Below are 19161 nucleotides of genomic sequence, written 5' to 3'. Positions count from 1 at the left end.
CCGTGGTGTTATTTCTTAGATGCCAACTCAACCACAGAACAGAGTTAAGAGAGATCAGTGTTAGTGGTCTTTCCTCTTGCCCCTGCAAGGACGCTTTTCCCCAGGATATGTACCATCATTTGGCTCCAGAATAGGTCATTTCGGGGTCTAGTCTAAAAAACTAGTTTACTTACTGATGATGAGCTTATTATTTTAATTTGCTCCAAAGCTTCTGTCAGGCTGTCTTCAATCTCAGAGTCATCTAAGGAGAAGAGGTCGCCGGCTCGTGAAAGATCTTTTTGTCCCAAGACCAGTCTGAATAGCTGATGCATGATGAGGAGTCTGCTAATCAATGGACTGTCTGCAGGCCCAAGGCCATGCGTCTCAGTTACCAGAAGTTAGTGAGACAAAAACACATAGCAGGACATCGACTTTGTATTCCTTGAAAAGTCATTTTTCTCCAGACTTTGAGGTTTTCTTTGACACTCTCTGCAAGAGAAACAAATGACACAAAACAGCCATTAACAGAATGGCAGAATGTGAACGTAGTGCCCAGCAGAGAGAGAGGGGAAAAAAGACATTTGAAAACGTGCATGGAGCAACAGATTCTGGCTTGATGATCTTCAAAAGAATTCTTTCCTCATTTTTGTCTCAAGATGTCCTGTCAAAAATGATTAGATTTCTCCAGAATTTAATTTGAGCCTTAAAAATCAGCTTAAATTCCCCACTTTTCTCCTTTTTATGTCGTTTCTATATCCTCTCCTTCTCTATCTGCCACAAGGAAACAAGTGGACCAGCAACAAATATGCCCAATACTTGCCAGATTTCCCCCAAACAGATTCCCATGGAAACCAAACAGAGAAGGGCAATGAAAGGAAGAGAGAACACAAGAAACGCCTTTTTCACCCACTGCCGGTTTCCTGGATGCGGAAACCAGCGCTTACCTTCTTGGCTGGGCTTCTTTGCTACACTGACAACAGAAGCTTCCTGGCCCCTCAGTCTAGAAGATAACCTCAATACTTGCCCTATTCTGATGTACTCTCTAAACGAGCGACAATGCAATAAAGAACTCTGCCTAGGAGTCTGAGGCTAGATAAATCTCAACTTAAACTTGAACATGGAGCTTGAAGGTGAGATTTATTGCAAAGAAGGCTAAAGAGGAAGGGCTTTGGGATTGGGCAAGCCGCCCTCTACTCCCACAGGTGAAATTAAAGTCCCATCGTACTTCTTACTCAATTAACAGCCCACAGAGAGTAAGGCCATGGCACCAATTAAACAACTGATTATTCTCATCAACTCCCTTCTGGGCCTAATAAAACCACAGACCATTTGCACTGGTAGAGACCTTAGCAATCATTTCATGGTCAGGGAGGTTTCATAACTTCTCCGAGGCCCCATGGTAGCTGTGACAGTGCTGTTCTTCTAATCTCAGACCAGTGGGTTCCCCCAAAGTTTACATTAGAGTGGAGTCGCCTCAGACATACAGGTGACTTAACAACGCAGCCATGTGTTCAGAGAGTGAGAGCCGAGGGTGATTTACGTAACATAAGCTGTTAGGCTGTTCTGCCCACTCTGAACGTGTTCCCCAGAAGGAGTGTGAAAAGGGAGTCTGCCGCTCCTCTGGGCATCCCGGACCTCCCCCTGAGCTCTCACTGTGGGAGCACCTCTCTGTGCTGAAGGCAATTTTAAAGTTCAAAGATACATACTCCCCCATACGATATGCTCTCTAAACACAAGCCAAATTTTTCATCAGATACTTAACCAAAGAAGCTATCAGGAGTATTTCAAATGGTGCAATTCATAGGCCAGTGAAGGGATTTCAGGAGTAGTAGTGCCCACACGCGACATTTGCGCTATCTACGAGCTTTGGAAAAATGTTGCCCGAGACTTCCACCTGCTTGTCTACATGGAAACACTGGAGGTTTTGCAAACATTAACTCATTCAATCCTCATAACAACTGTCTGAGGATATTTCATTCTTATTTTACAGGTGAGGAACCCAAGGCGTAAAATAACTTGTTCAAGGCACATAGCTAGTAAACTGGAGAGCTGGGATTTGGACCCAGAGACTCCAGTGCTAGGCTCCCGCTCATAAGCACTATGGACTGATGAGGACATGTAAGGCTCCACGTGAGGTTACTGTCAGGAGTAAAGCCCCTCAGAGCATTATTAACATTTGAGGATGAAGAAATGAGTAGGATCATAAAGCAAGAAATTGAATTCTTCCCTCCGACACTGACACTGCATCCTTGTTCATCTATGCCCTGGGATTTAGGCCAACAAGAAAGCAGGGGAGTCACGAGGAAGAGAGGCTTCCAGGACGAGAAAAGAAGAGTGATGGGGAAGGTTTCAGGGGATGGGGAGAGAGGGGAGTGAAGGTCCTACAAAGTACTCTGTGCCCTGGTGAATGTGGAAGGGTGAATTACAGTATCTATAAGAAAAATTAAGGTGGTGTTTTCCTGAGTTCTCCCCTTAGCACATACTCCCCCCACCCCCTAGCTTCAACCACTTGCAGTGACAGAGTCTCTGTGAAATTATATTCAGGAAGGTAAGACACTGGATGGAAATGACTTCCCCTTGACCAGTCAGCTTGTTGGTCAGCATCTGGTACTTCCGGAAGCAGATTCAGCTGCCCCAGACATAGCAGAACCAGAGCTCTGAGAAGCAGCAGAAATATGTGCTGGGGGAGAGGAGCACCCACAGGCTTCTCCTGGGTTCCTTCTTTTCTTTCCACACTTGCAGTGACACCTGGTGTGGAGCCCCACATTCATACTTCCAACTTCAGCTGTTACCCTTGCGTGTATATTGCATGTAACATTATTGTTCAACACACAGCTGTACAAGAAGACTTTCACACACTCAGAGGTGGGAAAGGGAGAGAGGAGACTTGTCCCAAACATTCTACAATACAAGGATGACCCAGAGAAAAGTCTCCTAGGTACTATAAAAAGAAGTTTGGGGAAGAACAAGGGGGAGACTGATCTCTCCAAGGAGAAGATGACAAGGAATGGCTTTGTGGAAGAAATGGTGTTTAGCGAGAACTTTTAGAATAGATTTCATTCAGTGCATGTGTGCTGAGTACATACTAAGTCACCTGCTTGTCTAGGGACCTGGATTCAAGTTCCAGCTCGGCCACTTAGCAGTTGTGGGACCTTTGGTTCATGCTCTTTTCTTCCCCAAACCTCAGTTTCTTCATCTGCGAAACAGAGCTAATGCACACCTTATCAATCTCATCAGGTTGTTTTGTTGGAGATCAAAGCAGATAATACATAAAAGAGCACTTCATAAAATAATGACACCCCAAGCTGATGGTTAGTGGGTGTGTACCATGCATCAGGCAATATTCTGAGAGCTTCCCAAATAATGAGTCATTTAATTCTCATGACAATTCCATGCGATGAGAAACTGATGTTCAGAGAGGAAAACAACCAGCCCAGGTGGACCTGGAGAGTAGGTTGCAGAGTCAGGATTGAAAGCAGTTGGCCTCCCAGGACAAAGCCCTCTCAAGGCTGTGTGCAGCTGTATATCTGACCATGTGTGGTAATTACTGAGCGGCCTCCCTTCCCATCAGTCCTCATTTAGAGAGTGCCCTGCATCCATATCCAGGCTGCCCTCTCCTGGATAAGGATCTGCAAGGCACGTTATTTATTTTTCAGTAGCTCTGGTGTCTGGCTTCTCCTGCGGCTCTCTCTGCAACAGCAGAGAAGGTCAGAGCCAGATCAAATTCGACCTCATCTTCCAAAACTTTCCCTACACTTATGAATATCACAGACCTGTGGCCTATATGTATGTGTGCATATGCACCCGCCGTACACACACATGAATACACACACTCTGCCGCCTCCTATGCACCAAGTGCCTCACTAGATACTTTTTTCTCTCAGTTCTCCCATCAACCCTGCAGGCAGATATCATTACCAAAGAGGAAACAGGACTGGTGAGGTTAAATACCGGGCCGAGGTTACACACAGAAACAAGATTCGCATCCGAGTAGGTCAGCCTCTCAATCTCGTACTTACTGTGGGACAAAAACTGGCTAATAAAATTCCTTCCTACTCCCACCGTGGGCCCTCCTCACTTCCTTCCCTAATCTTGAAGCCCAGGTTCTCAACATTAAGTCTGTATTTTTTTAAGCAGGCGTGGCTTGTCAGGTCGGGTTTCTGTGGGAGAAACGGCCACCACAAGAGGAGGAAGGAGCCTGCCTCGCGCGACACTTTCGGGAGCCCCGGCGCGCCGTCCCCCGAGCGCGTTACCTGCGAGCTCCTCCGTGGCGCGCGGCCCTGCCCGGCGGGCCTGAGCGGGCCGGGGCGGGGGGCGCGGGCTGCGCCGGCGGACTCCGGGGACACGGCCAGCGGAATCCACTCAGCGCAGTGAACCTGAAGTTGTTCATGGCCGTACCGGCTGGAAGAATGCAAGGAATGCAGCCTGATGCCACCGGCGGCTCCGGAGCCGGTCAGGTGACGCTGCACCTCACCCCGTGGAGAGTTACCTCTGAGCGAAACGCTCTGTTTCCTGAGGTGAGACAGAAAGCCTGCCCTGGTAGAGTGGAGTTGTTTTTAACAGAGAAAACAAAACTCCCTGTGTTCAGGGAACTCTATACCTTCCCTGAGAAGAATAGAGGGGGTAGGGGGAAGGCACGCAGAGAACAAGGTTTCGATAGGAACTCGAGCCGGTGAAGGTGAACGGGGGCGGCTGCTGGGAGCCATTTCTCAACCCCTGGAAGGGAGGAGATTTGCTGCTTAATTAACACTTGTCTCGCCCTCGCGAGACTTTGGAACGGACCGTTTGTCCGGGAAGAGACACAGCTCCTGCAGAAGTCATCCTCTTGCTCTGCCTCTACGTTACTGTCGTTGAAAGTTTCAGAATTCAGAAAGTTGCTAATAAACGGAACACACTCAACAAAGATGCATACCCTCTGCTTTTCCACTTTAGTTGCTGGGAGGCTCTTCGTAGAAATCCACTTGGACCAGACATATCAGATTGGTACTTTAAATATCGCAGCAATACTTAGAGAAAATGTTTATCCCGCTTCATCTAGTGACACTCCAGAGAAGAAAAAGTACTGAAACCCTTCCTTACTGTTTCAAAAGATGATGATGCATTAAAAAAAATGTTTTAAACTGTATTATTCTCTATCTCGTACTTGTCTGTTCCTATAATAGGTCTGCCCATCCCATCAAACCTATCTGCTGGCAAAATGCACAAGCTAAATTCATCTGCATGATCATCACTAAGATGTGGACACTGTGTCTCCCCAGGGGTGCTACCCCACAAAGGTGTGTGCTCGGAGTGGCTACACACCTGCCACTGAACCAGGTCATATGCACCAGGAGAATGGCCTCATAAATCTTCCTCAACACTCGGTGATCAATTGTGTTTTTACACTGTCCACATATGGAGAACTATCCCCTTGAAGAGTTTCCTTCATAAAAACAGAACCCAGTCATCCATGAATAGGTGTATTCTTTCATTAGTAATTTTCCGGCTTATAGATACTGATGAAGTAGAATATGAAGTATTCTATCCCTGTTTAATGGAATAGACTATGTTTCTTTGGTCTTCCCTCTTCATCCTCTCTCTATTCATTATTCATGGTTCTTATCACTAGTTTTTATTCAATTTCCTTTTGTTTTTAAAGGAGTTTAGTGTCCAGAATTGGACACCATATGGGAATCTAGTAAGAAGAGTGGATTGGTAAGAGTGTGGGACCCTGGACACATCTGGGCTCAGCTATGCTGTTACCTGCAGTGTAAACCAGGGCAGATTAATTAACCTCCCTGCACCTCAGGTTCCTTATTTGCACCTGAGGATTGTGATACAGGTTGTTGGGAGGTTTAAAGAGATTTTGTGAAGCATTTAACACAGACCTGCCATACAGCACCACACAAGGAGTGACAGGAATCATACCCTTAATAACACCATTATCCTTATAGGTCATTCTCCTGTTGACACATCCCCCTGCCATACCTTTTAAGTGCTAACACATGACTGTACTGCTCACTAACACTGAGTTCACAGAGTTAAAGATGCCTAGGTCTTTTCAGTTTGTGTCATATTTATATCCTAGTTGTACTCTTCCCCAATCTTAAATCTCGGTTGTTCTTGCACTATCTTGTATGTATCCCTATTGATTTCTTGGCAAACTTATCTTGTTGCCTAAAGAGATAGCCTTACCATGATGCTACCCCCACCATGGCTAAACAGTAACAGAATTTTTTTTTTACAGAGTGGAAATGGACTGAAATACAATGTATCTCAGACTTTTTGTGGCCAGGTAATCCAAATACCTGAGTTTTCTACTTAAGCTTAGTGCTCACTCTAATGTTTATTAGTGAGGAGGGAGTGTATTATTCCCTCCAGGGCACCAGAGGGAAAAGTTCTTTATGACTTTTCAAGGTGACCCACACTGAATGGGAGCTAGTAAGTCATTGCTGGTTGACTATGTTATGCATCTATAGAGTCTGCTAAATGAAAACACACATACATGAACCAGAGGATTTAATCGCCCAACTATTGGGGTATCACCTGTGGAAAAAAAACTAAAGTACTTTGGAGGGATTTCAATAAACGTAACTAACTCAGGAAGCCAATGTATTCTGAAGAAATTAGCCTCTAGCCTCCAACTCCAGGTTCGGATATTCTATGGTTTCTTCACTTCAGAAAATTCTAGAATTACAAAGTTTATTTACATTATACTTTGGATAACACTACTGTGCATCACAAAATTCTCATTTTATTCACCTGTGTTTAAAATGCCTGCTGACTAACCTAGACTCATTTGGGTTCTAGAAACTTTCAATGAAGTTCTCAGATTTTCCCTTGAAAAAAAGGATTAAAGATCCTTTTCAGGGAGCATCTTTTTCACACAGTGTGAAAGAACTACAGGCGTTCCCATGGGAATGGGCTGCATACATTTCAGCCGAACTTCCCACAAGATGCCTATTGTTTCCTGGGCGTCTCTTGTCTCTCAGCTTCCTCTGCTGTGATATGTTGCTACACTTCACTTCTACTGAAAGCCTCCGAGACTGGGTTATTCCAAATGATGCTAAAGGACTCAGCCCCTGGTGTTTTTGTTAGAACTCATGTAGTTTAAGTTTGTAGCAGGCTTATTATCATAAGCACATACCAAAAATAGGTTTGGTGATCTGTTTAGGCAAGAACTCAAAAAATCAACTTAATTTTAAATATGTATTGCAACTTACTAAAACATAAAAAGATAGGAAACATTTCTCTTCATCAGGAATGAGGGAAACATCTTCAAGTCTTAACACTTTCTAAACCAAGAATTTGTGATCTGTCATATTTGTCAATTTTGACCTTGCAATACATATCTACTCCAAAATTGATACAAATCTCACCAAAACATTCAAATTCTGTGGGTTTGTTTTTCCAGAAAACAGCCAAACTTGTGAATTACAAGGAAAATTCAGTGTTAAATGTATCTTTATTTACATTTAAATTCCACATTTTAAACAACTGCATGACAAATTCAAATAATGCCCTGAATACTTTTTCTAATCTTTAAATTGAAAACATATATGAAAGTCATGGAATCCAGTGGTTGATTATATGACAACTTAAATATGTATTTGAAAAAACAAAAAAGTGGCTAGATTCAGTTATGATTTGCAAGGTAACTGAACTATCAAAGGGAAAAAATGACAGCAACCACAAACAATAACGGTGACTGTCCAACCCAGTGACTGTTATGATGCTACTGAATTTTCTTTGGAAATCATAGACAGAGCCAGTTTCTTTGCTGGTTGCAAAATACTTCCTGAGGTAAACAAAAGTATGAAATAGAAACAAGCCTAGACTCTGATGGTGTGAAACAAAAAATGCACACACTGCGAATCTAGAAGCACAGTTTTCTGCTCCTGAGGCCTAGAGACATGTTTTAATAACCCACAGAGAGGTGGCTTTTCTTTTTTACCATAATAACTGAAAAGCACGCATACATGGCTAGACACATAATTCCCAAATGCACTTTATCTGCATAATCAACCAGCCCCTGGAAGTTTCTCTGCCCGACTCCTGCAGCCCACCCTTTGCCTTATTGCAGCTTCTGACATTTGCTTTAATTAGCTTTTGTTTTTGCTGAACAAAAGGACAGGAAAGAAGACAGCCATACCTCTTAGGACAGGAAACTCTGGCCATCATAGGAAAAAGATGGCAAAAGCTTGATCTTTAGAGCAGTTCGGCTGGAAGCCTCGACCATGCTCAACAGCAGTTGGTCGCCCTGGCCCCGCTCTGTCCTGCCGGCTGCAGCGTCCTTCCCTGTGCTGCCTGTCAAGCCCGAGGTACACTTGATTCCCTCCCCTGGACTCACCATGCTGAATCGAGCAAATGAATAACTTCTCCTCCCTCTCTCAAACTTCTGCTTAGTGCTGACAGTTGGCACAAAGCTTCGCTTATTTCTACAGTAGATTTACAGAAGCCTCTCTGGGCAGATTACTAGTTTGAAAAAATTGGAAGATTTGCCTAACAACCAGTAATTTAGGTTCTGTTAATGAATAACTCACTTTAAGGAATCAAGGAAGTTTTCGGTTAATATCAGATGTAGGACCTTTTATCAGACAGGCATCAGTGAAAGGCTTGGAGAGGGATGGAAGGAGGAATGTAGTAGAATGAGATAGTATTTAAACCAAATATGATAGAAGAAAAAATGCAACAAGAGAAAAAAAATAACTAGTCTGAATGAGCAAAAAGTCTAACTATGCTATTGGTATTGCTAGTGAAACCCTGAAGAGCTGACTGAAGCATCCAGTAGCACTAGGGAATCTTTCCAAGTCAGCATTTTCCCTTCTTGTGCCCATCCAAATCGCTAATTCACTTCCTTTTACCATCCAAATATGGAATTCCTCTTCTCAGGCCGAATACACTGGGGACCCTTTACAAGTAGTCCTATATTTCCTTACATTTCTCTCTCTCTCTCTCTCTTTTAAGAAGAATGCTCTTCAAACCTCTAATGCATAAATTAATTGGTGGTACCCAGTGGATTGTTGTATCTGGAGGCACTTCTCTCCCTTTATGTGTATGACATGGGCTTTCTACCCTTATTGATCTGAGGTTTTGCCTACACACAAAGCAACAGAATATTTCTCAGCTTCTTCTAACTAGAACTTTCAGTCAAACGGAGTATGTGAGCGTGGTGGGGTAGCACAGTGGGGAGAATAAGATGTAAGGTGACAACTAGAAATATCAATATTGCCATGTCATTGGCAGTCATGCTACTATGTAAATAAACTGCTGGCTCAGTTAAAAGGCATTCTCATGAGATGAAGAGGACTTTCTCCTGTGTCTACTGCCCAATGTCCACTTATCCTACCTACTTCTGGTAAAAACTACACCCAAATTTTCCTTGGAAACCATGTCCCTTGGATAGAGTTGATTTACATAAATAGGTTGGATCTCAGCCAATCAGAAAAACTGCATTCTCCTCACCATAGTCATTAATTTAGGGGAGGTGTGTGACCCCTTCCAGCCCAATGAGAGTCAATATAAAGATGAATGTTTCGCTTTGAGGAGACAGTCTTTTCCTGCTCAACTGTAAGACATAAGGTCTGGTTTTTCTTGCCATCTTGCCACCCTGAAACCAAATCTTAGTGATTTTAAACCCCTTAAACCAGCTGCCCCTGACTTTCAAGATTCACTCTTCACTGTAAACTAATTCCTTGATAGCTTAAGTGATTTTAGGTTGGGTTTTCTGCCATTTACCACTGAAAAAGTTTTACTGAACAGAATCAGCTGAGCCAGGCTTGTGGGTTAGCTCCTCTGGGTCCCCACAAGGCAGCTTCTTGCAAAGGAAGTGGACTAGGAGACTCATCAGGAAACACCTATGACAAATGAGCCCCTTCAATGACAACCACAGGCTTCTGTGGACAACAGGTAGAGACAGGAAAGGCCTACAAGGAATGTAGTTGTTCGTGTACTTGAAACTGGGACATTCTAAATTTATTCTTTTTAACCAGTTATATGTTCACTCCACTCTCCCAGATATTTCCTCTTTAACCACCTAAATTTGTTTGGTAGTTCCTAAGCCACGTACTGTTTGAACTTAATAAACCTAATCATGGAGTCCATCCATCCATGCAAATATTCATAAATGCCTTTGGGTAATTAGTTTCACAAAGTATTACTCTTTTTTTTTTTCCTCTCTCTGTTCCTGCCCAACTCCCACCCCTCCCCCCACTGGCGAACTTGAAAGAAACAATATTCTGTCTAACCACAAAGTCAAACTAAGATGTTGCCTTTAAAGAACATATGTAAGTTCTAAAACAACTTTAAATGTATAAATTACATATAAATACTGAGAATTACTGGATGATTCCACTTTCTATAAATAATTTTTCTTACCTGAAACTGCTGACATGTTTCCATTTCTGAATGCAACAAGAGAATCACTCTATCACTCTTACCTGCCCAGAGAGTCCTTCAAGCCCAAGCTGGAATGCCAGAAAGCGTGCAAGCAAGTGGAAGGCCTGACCACACGGAGGAGAGATTTGGGGCTTCACAAAGTGTTACCAGTGAAGATCCACCAGCCCAACCAGTTCGTTTCAAGTGAAGAGAATATGGGTCTGCTCACAACGCCACCTTGTCTATCGAGTGAACTGCATCAAACCTTGGGATAGTAAATATCCATGAGAAGGCAAAAAAAAAAAAAAAAAAAAAAAAAGTTCCACTGAACCGTTTCTGGGTTCAGCCTCCAGCTTGCAAGAGTCTATTAGAGGCACAGAAACACAAAGATCCAGGAACTCCCTTTGAGCTCAGCAAAATAACACATAGTTTGAACCACGAGTCTTCTGTTTTGTTTTTGTTTTTTTTTAAGGAAGAGGAGAATAAAGACCTGTGGCTAGGTTTATTGTCTGTTTCATTATAATAAAGGCTATTTTGATTTTTAAAATACAGTATTAAAAGTAGTATCTTTTACTCCCAAATTAGAGAGGACTCATTATTCTCCCAAACTAGCTCCTCCTCCTGTGTTTCTTGTCTTGGTGAAGGACCCTCACCATCCACTAAGCACATAAACCGGAAAGCTGGACATCATCTACTTCTCTTTCCATTTCCTACTCGCATACAAGGATCCTATCACATCCTGGGTTCTGTCCATTCTGTGTCCTCAACGTTCTTTATGATACGTGGGGGATAGATCCTAAGGTGACCCTCCGTGTTCCATTTTCTGATATCCACGCCCTGTGTAATATTCCCCCCTTGAGCAATTTGGCCCCCATCGCCCTCTCAAACTTCCTTCTACTGCTCGTGCACACACAACCCAACGTAGTAAAGTTAAAATGTTCTGAATATATCCAGGAACTTGTCACCTTTCACTGTATACTATTATTACTACTATGTGATCAAAACACCATTATTTCACACCTCACTTGGATTACTGCAATAGCTCCTTGGCTTCTGTTCTTGTCTTGTTAAAATATAGTCTTAACAGGACATATAGATAATCCTATGAAAATACAAGTCAGAACTGACTCCCTTCTGTTCTATACTCTGCAATGGAATGGCTCTCTGTCTCACCCTGACTCAGAGCCAAAGTCTTTTCAATGATCAGCAAAGCCTTACATGATACAGCTTCCCCCTTCTTGCTCCTTATCCACAACTTCATCTCCTACCACTCTTGCTTTTTGCTCTCTCTGCTCCAGCCACACGGGAGCTACACAGTCTCCTTGCTGTTCTGTGGACACAGTAGATATATTCCCACCAGAGGGTATTTGTATTTGTTATTTCCTCTGCCTGGGAGGCCCTAACCCCAGAGGTTCATATGGCTGGCTCCTTCACTTCTTTAATATCTTTACCCACACATCACCTTAGCATGCTCTCCCTGACCACTGTCTGTAAAAAAGTGACACTCCCTGCCTTCCCCGCATGACTCAGTCCCTGCTTTATTTGTAAATTTTTGTCCATACACTATCATCTGACATGCTGTATATTTACTTATTTCTTTTTTTTATTACCCTCTCCCTCATCACCCCTCCAAAACTATAAAACTTCATGAGGGCAGGGACTTTGTTCAGCTGATTCCCTAAAGTTCAACAAGGTGTCTGGCTCATAATATGGACCTGGGTTGTTGAATAAACTTTGAATAAATAAGTGAAGGTAATTTAAGCTCAATCAGACTCTCCATGCAAGACTCTAATTTAGAAGTGAACAACTTCATGAAGCATAGCTGTGTAGAACCCACTTTGTCATTGAGTTTGGTAGCAGAAACATCCAACTTTCATGGGCATGAGTGGTTGCAAGGTTATGGTATTGGCTCAGCACTGGCACCTGTGGGGCCAGGACACCAGTGGTTTCCCACAGCTCCCAGAGCAGGAGCAGCAGGGACTTTCTCACCTGTTCTCCAGTGTGGTTTCGATCCTCCAGTCCTCCTAGCATTCTGAGAACTCTCAATATGGATTTTTAATACAAATCCATTTCTGTGTAATCAACGAGAAATTGCTTTTGCAGCTTCCAACTAAAAATATGGACTGATGCTACAGCCATCATTCTCCCTTTTGCTCCTGTGCCTTGCACCTGCCAGCCCCTCTACCTGGAACACCCTTGTCTGTTTATAAAATGCCAGCTCATCCTTTCACCATGATTCTTACCTCTTCCTCTCTGTTAAGATACTCATAGCAAGTATAGCTGACCTCATCTTCTTTTGTTTCCACAGGGCACTTGTACAGAAGGCTACCATATTAATTTTACTCTCTCCCACTAGCTGACAAACCCTCATGGGCATGGCCCAGGACCAATTCATCTGAGGAACTTCAGCTGTAGCCTACTATCTGGCAGAGAGGAGGAATTCAATAAAAATTTCATGAATAAAGGCTTCCTTTATAAAGGCATCAATAAGGCAATAATGCTATAATTGAAAAGAATTCTGGTGCAGAAGCAAAGAGATGCATAGCAAATAAATCCATTTGGCTGAGACATAATTATTTTCTTGTTATGTTGGCAAATTAAAAAAACTTTTTCTCAATACTAGTAAAGAGGAAGAAAGAGGCATAGCCTCTTACTGAAAAAACTCTAATCAGGCTGATAGGAAAAACAGAGAGATGATACAAATTACCAATCTCAGGAATAAAAGAGTTGACATCACTACAGATTCTATAGATATATTAAAAGAATAATAATAAAATATTATAAAAACTTTATGTCAATAAATTTGACAATTTAGATGAAATGGACAATTTTTTGAAGGACAAAAACTGTTAAAGTTCATTCAAGAAAAAAATAAGTAACCAGAATAGCCCCATATTTATTTATCTAAAATTGGAATTATAGTTAAAAACATTCACATGAAGAAAACTTGAGACACAGATATACATTCTACAAAACAGCTTAAGAAATGAATAATATCAACTGTATATAAATACTTTCCGAAATTTTACTTCACAATAAAACTCTTTGGGAGCTACTCATATATAAATTGTAAATAAATATCTATAGATGTATAAATATATAGATATACCTTTTAGTGACTGATTGCATTTCACCCAATGAACATAGTACATTCTATTTATCCATTTCTCTACTGATGAAGTGGTAAGTGGTGGGCAGGATTTTACTGACAGACAATGTGGAGTTGGGATTGAAAGAACACAGTCAGGCCAGGCTGCCTGGGTTCTCATCCATTTCTACCATTTACTAGCCTCACGATTTTGGGCAACAATCTTAACCTTCTTTTTTGTATGTCAGGCTTTATTTCTATCTATAAGGCAAGCATATTAGTGTACCGATCTGCTAGAGCTGTTATGAGAAATATCTGAGGTAATATTTATAAAGTGCTTAGAACCATGCATGGAATGTAGTAAGTGCTACATGAGTGTTTGTTAAATACACACCGAAAGGATCATCCTTTTTTTTTTTTTTTAAACATTTTTTTATTGAGTTATAGTCATTTTACAATGTGTCAATTTCCAGTGTAGAGCACAGTTTTTCAGTAGGAACATTCTTTTAAGTGTGTCCTGGTGCAGAAACTTGTCCAGGATACACCCCAGAAGTGAAATTTCTGGGTTGTAGGGAATGGAATGCATATTTTTAATTTTATTAAACATTTATAAATTACACCTCAAAATGGCAGTACCAACCAATACTTCCACAAGAAGGGAGCATTGTTGTCACATGCCTGACAACACTTTAGAAAGACTGTTTAATTTGACCTGTTGGATGAAAATGGTGTCTTTTGTGTATTAATTTGCCTTCTATCGATAAGAGATGAGCTTAAACAAATTAAACAAAAAAATTTTTTAATGGAGGTGCTGGGGATTGAACCTAGAACCTTGAGCAAGCTAAGCATGTGCTCTACCACTAAGCTATCTCCCTCCTCCATAAAAAAATTTTAAATGCCAAATATATTTATAATTCCTCTTCTGTTAAATTCCTATTCAGATACATATTCTTTTCATGGATTTGTATGGAGTGTCCTTTTCTTACTAATTTGAATAAATATTTTACATTTTGTAGATACTAAGGCTTTGTTTGTCTGTTACATGTGTTGCAATTATATTTAACTTACATTTCACCTTTGTTTGGTGGGGGGAGTCTTCTATTAAAAAGTTTTGTTTTGTTTCATTTTAAAATTTAAAAATGTAACTCATTCACATAGTTCAGAAAATTTTAAATATGTATTAAAAGGTGTATAGTGAAAAAATACCTTCACACCCTGGTCCTGCATCTACTTAGTTCCTGCTAAAACTTCTGCTACCAGAAATATATGTCCTTCCAAAGTGTCTTAATTCAAATACAAATATAAATAGATATTTTATTTCCCCAATTTTACATAAAGAGTAATCTGCTATATACACTCTCTTCTGCATATAACTTTAATCACTTAATATATCTTGGCGCTCTTTCACATCAACATATAGAGAGCTTATTCATTCTTTTTAAAGCTACATATTATTCTACTGTATGGATACACAACAACTTATTTAATAATGGGCATTAAGGAATTCCAGTCTTTCTTCATTGCTAAAAACAAAGTAGAATTAGAAGCTTTTAGCTTTAAAAAATTCATCTTTCCTTTTATGGTTTTTGCTTTTTATGTTTTATTTAAGAAATCCTTCCCTACCTGAGTTCATAAAGAAATATTCTTCTTCTATATTTCTTTTCTAAAATATGTAGAGATTTTTCATATTTAGGTTTTAATGCAAAATTTATTTTTTGCTTATAATGTGAAGTAGGAATCTAGTTTTATTAGAATATATATAATATATATAATTTTTTAGCACAATTTTTTTGTAAATAGTCTGATCTTTACCCATTGATTTATGATACCAGCTCTGTTACAGTCCAAGTTTACGTATATGTTTGGGTCTATTTCAAGAGTGCCTATTATTTTCCATTGATCTATTTATTTTTCTCTGTGCCAATACTACACTGTTTTGATGATCTTAGCTTTTTAATATGTCTTGCATATGTCTTTAATATGTACTGCATATGTCTTTAATACTGTATGGAAAGAGTACTCCTTTGTTCTTTCTTTTTGAAATTGTCTTGGCAATTCTTTGACCTTTATAATTCTCTGACCACATAAATTTTAGACTCAGTTAATATTTTTCATAGAAATCAATTTGAGATCTTCATTAGAACTGTAATTAAAATTATATGGTTTATAATGAATTTTACAGATTACTTGGGAAGTGCTGATGGCCTTTCAATGTTGATTTATTTAATTCATGAGCAAGATACAATTTCCACTTAATTCAAGTTCTCTTTTATATTACTCAATAAACTATTACTTATTTTTTATAAAGTTTATGTATGTATTTGTAGGGTTTGTCCCTAGATAATTTATAATTTAGGAATTGTATAATTTTTTGTGATTCTTTTTTTAAAATTACATTTTGCATTTTACTTTTCCTAGTGCAAGGGAACCTTAAAGATATTTGTGTATTAATCTTGTATCTACAACCTTGTTGAATCCTTTTATTAGCTTTAAAAGTTTGTCTATAGAGATTGTTGAATGTAGACCATCTTATCATCTGTAAATAAAGACAGTTGTATCCATTTCCCTCCCTAATTTATACTTCTTTTTTATTCATTTGTACCCCTTCTCATTTTTTTTTAACCTATCTTGCCATTAGTCATTTCAAAGAACCAAGTTCAGGTTTGTTGGTCAATCCTATTTTTCTTTCCAGCTTCTATTTCATTAACTTCTGTTTTCCTCTCCATTGTTTATTTTCTACAAATTTCATTGAATTTATATTTTCCCCCGGCCCCTTGGAATCTCTAGCTTATTCATATATACTTTTTAGTTTCCTAAAATATTTCCTTTAAATTGTATTTATAGATTTTATACTCTTATCTTTATTACTTCCTTTATTCTACTTTCTATGGGTTTATCTTGCTATTCTTTTCTATTTTCCTGACTTTGAAGTTGAGGTTATTGATTTTCAGCCCTTCTTCATTATTCATATTTGCCTCTTGTCGACTGAAATAAAATCACACAACATGAGAGCTGTGGGTTAAGTTTTGTTTGGGGCAAAATGAGAACTAATGCCTGGAAAACAGCATCTCAGAAACCTCTTAGAAACTGTTTCAAAGAGGCAGGGAGAAAACTCAGTATCATATATGATTTCAGTGAAGGGGGGAAGTGCAGTCAATCACACGTTTAGGCAGAGGCTCGCTGCTAGTCACAGGGAGCAGATGTCACCGTTAATGATTCTAGTGCTTTTCTAGGTATGAGGAGACACAAGAATTAGGGTCATAAAATCTCCTGAAAATATCTAACTGTCTGAAGGCCTGTTCGACCAGTTTTCCCAGAGTACAGAGTGCTTCGTTCCCGACCTCCATCCTGAGCTCCTTCCAGGGTGTGTTGAAGGTCAGCAGCCGCAGCAGCTTGTGACTTAATCCAAGCAGAGTTAGATGGCAAATGCCAACGAGATCCAATCCTTATAGAGGCATATGGCAAGTGCCAATTTTTCATTAGCATCTTTAAACCTGTAAATTTCCTTTTAAGTATGGTTTTAGCTGTCTTTCATTAGTTTTGATATGCTGTACTTTAGTTACCATTTAGCTCAAAATATTTTCCATTTTCATCATGACTTATTTGACCCATGAATTATTTAGAAGTTTACTGTTTACTTTCCAAACATTTATAGATTTTCTAGTTGCCTTTTTATTCCCCCACTGGGGCAGAGAATCCACTCTATTCAATCCTTCAAAATGTTTTGAACCTTGTTTTATGTCTCAGCACACGGTCATTTAAAAAACGCTTGCATGTTGGATTCACTGTTCTGTTTATGTACATTAGGATCAAGTTTACACATTTGTTTTCTGAGTCTTATAGTATTACTCTTTATATGGTTTTTAAATTAGATATTTCAAGGTTACAATTTTTCAAAATGTTTTGGAAATCGTCCATTTCTCCTTTTGTCTCTTTTTAAAGATCTGTATATTTTGTAATTATACTATTATGAAGTTCTGTTATACTTAGATAGAAAATTAGAATTGTTATCACTCTGTGGATGAAAACTTTTATTATTATGAAGTGTCCCTTACCTATAATAACCTATAATAATAGACTTTTCTTCTAAAGTCACCTTTGTTTGCCAATATATAACTATGCAGAGTTTCTTGTAGTTAATATTCGTATGCTCTATCTCCTAATTTCAACTTCTATTTATCCTTATGTTTTGGATATGTCTCTTTTTTACATCACATGTTTTCTTCCCCCTCAATCTGATCACTTTTTTCTTTTAATCAGAACATTTAAACTATTTTCATTTAATCCAAGTACTTATATATTTGAGTTTAAATTTATCATTTTAGTATTTGTTTTCTATTTGTTCTATTTGTTTTGTGATTCTTTTTCTCTTCTTTCCTGCTTTTGTTTTGATTGACCATTTTTATTTCTTTTTTCTCCTCAATAGCCCTGGAAATTACATATTCATTTACTGTTTTTAGTACTTTTTTGGAGAATATAATATGTATAGATGTATACTATGTAATATGTGTATATATATAGTGTGTGTATATACCTTCACACGGCTTTATTATTTCAGCAATGACATTATGATGTGTTTAGGTGTGGATTTCTTTTAATTTATCTGGCACTTGGGATTCATAGGGTTTCTTGAATTTGTGGTTAGAGACCACTTTAGAATTTTTCAGCCATTGTCTCTTCAAATATTACTCCTGTCCTATTTCCTCTCCCTCTTTTCCTTCTGGGTCTTTAATTACATGTATGATAGACTCCTTACAGTATTTTTTTGTTTCTCAATTTTCACATATTGTTTCCATTCTTTGACTTTCTGTTCTTCATTCTGGACATTCTTTTCTGATCTTTCAGTTTATTAATTATCTCATTAGCTGTATCTAATATATTGTCCCATCCATTAAATTTTTCATTTTAATAACTATTTTGTTTTTTGTTTCTAGAATTTTCATTTTTTAAACATGTAGCTTCCAATTCCCTGCCAAGTTTTTAGTTGTGTCCTTTTTTCTCTCCTTGAATATACTGAGAAAAATTATTTTAAAGTCTGTACCTAATAAATCCAATATCTGGAGACCCAGTGAGTCCATTTCTGTTGGATGGTTTCTTTTCCTCTTGTTTTTATTCAGATACCATTTTCTTCTTGTATGTTTGGTTATTTGCGTGTGTGTGTGTATATGTGTTTCTGTGTGTAAGTGAATGGACATTGTATTTACAAAATGGATTATAAAAATAATTTGAAACTAAAGGTGTCTTCTCAGGAAGACGATTCACATTTGCTTATCTTTAGCATTGGTATCACCTCAATCCAATTATCGGTATTGAGATAAGTTGAAAACTTCATTTCCTCTATTTCCAGTTTACCTTATCCCTAGGGTCCAGCTCTTCAGGATTTCTACAGAAGTTTATACAAGTCCCCTTCCCTTATTGGTAAGTCTTAGATGCTAATGCCTATTTCCCGTTCTCTGTGAAGCTGTGAAAATTAATGTTCAGGTTCTCTGCCTCTTAGACTTTCAGGTTCCTTTTTGAATCTGCAGGAGCCCCCCCAGGAAAAAATGGCCCTCAAAGCCAGGTTCACCTTCCTGGTCTTCAATCCTCCTCCACATCTTGGCTCACTGATACTTTATTATCTTTTTGACTTTTCAGTGCCTTGAAACATATTTTTTTCCCAAACAGCTAAAAAATTATTTTGTCTGGATTTTATTGTTTTCATCAGATAAACTGCTCAGATTTACCTAGACTATGCTGAA

At 39.2% G+C, this 19161-nt stretch overlaps 1 protein-coding gene and 1 long non-coding RNA gene across 7 annotated transcripts in view; one reads left to right on the top strand and one right to left on the bottom strand.

Annotated features, from left to right (window-relative positions):
• Window positions 1-10546, bottom strand: part of VEPH1 (ventricular zone expressed PH domain containing 1) — a 266024-nt gene extending 255478 nt beyond the window's left edge. For 2 of the 6 annotated variants that reach the window (XM_045514509.2, XM_010952031.3), the window contains exons 1-2: window positions 8111-8277; window positions 174-468 (exon numbers count right to left, since the gene is read on the bottom strand). In XM_045514509.2, coding sequence (XP_045370465.1) covers window positions 174-311 — 138 coding nt within the window. In that variant the 5' untranslated portion in view covers window positions 312-468; window positions 8111-8277. Of the gene's footprint in view, window positions 1-173; window positions 469-4232; window positions 4829-8110; window positions 8279-8308; window positions 8428-10397 lie in introns of those variants that run through there. The other 4 variants (XR_012508920.1, XM_045514505.2, XM_045514504.2 and 1 more) reach the window with 4 other exon arrangements.
• On the top strand, window positions 4358-5104 carry LOC141578556 (uncharacterized). Its single transcript, XR_012508929.1, has 2 exons — window positions 4358-4496; window positions 4912-5104. It is a non-coding gene; the product is annotated as an uncharacterized LOC141578556 (long non-coding RNA).
• Window positions 10547-19161: the final 8615 nt, after the last annotated feature.

Source organism: Camelus bactrianus, chromosome 1 (genome assembly GCF_048773025.1).
Source record: "Camelus bactrianus isolate YW-2024 breed Bactrian camel chromosome 1, ASM4877302v1, whole genome shotgun sequence".
NCBI classification, from domain to species: Eukaryota; Metazoa; Chordata; class Mammalia; order Artiodactyla; family Camelidae; genus Camelus; species Camelus bactrianus.
Note: the sequence above shows the minus strand (reverse complement) of the source record. Positions and strands in the feature narration are given on the sequence as shown.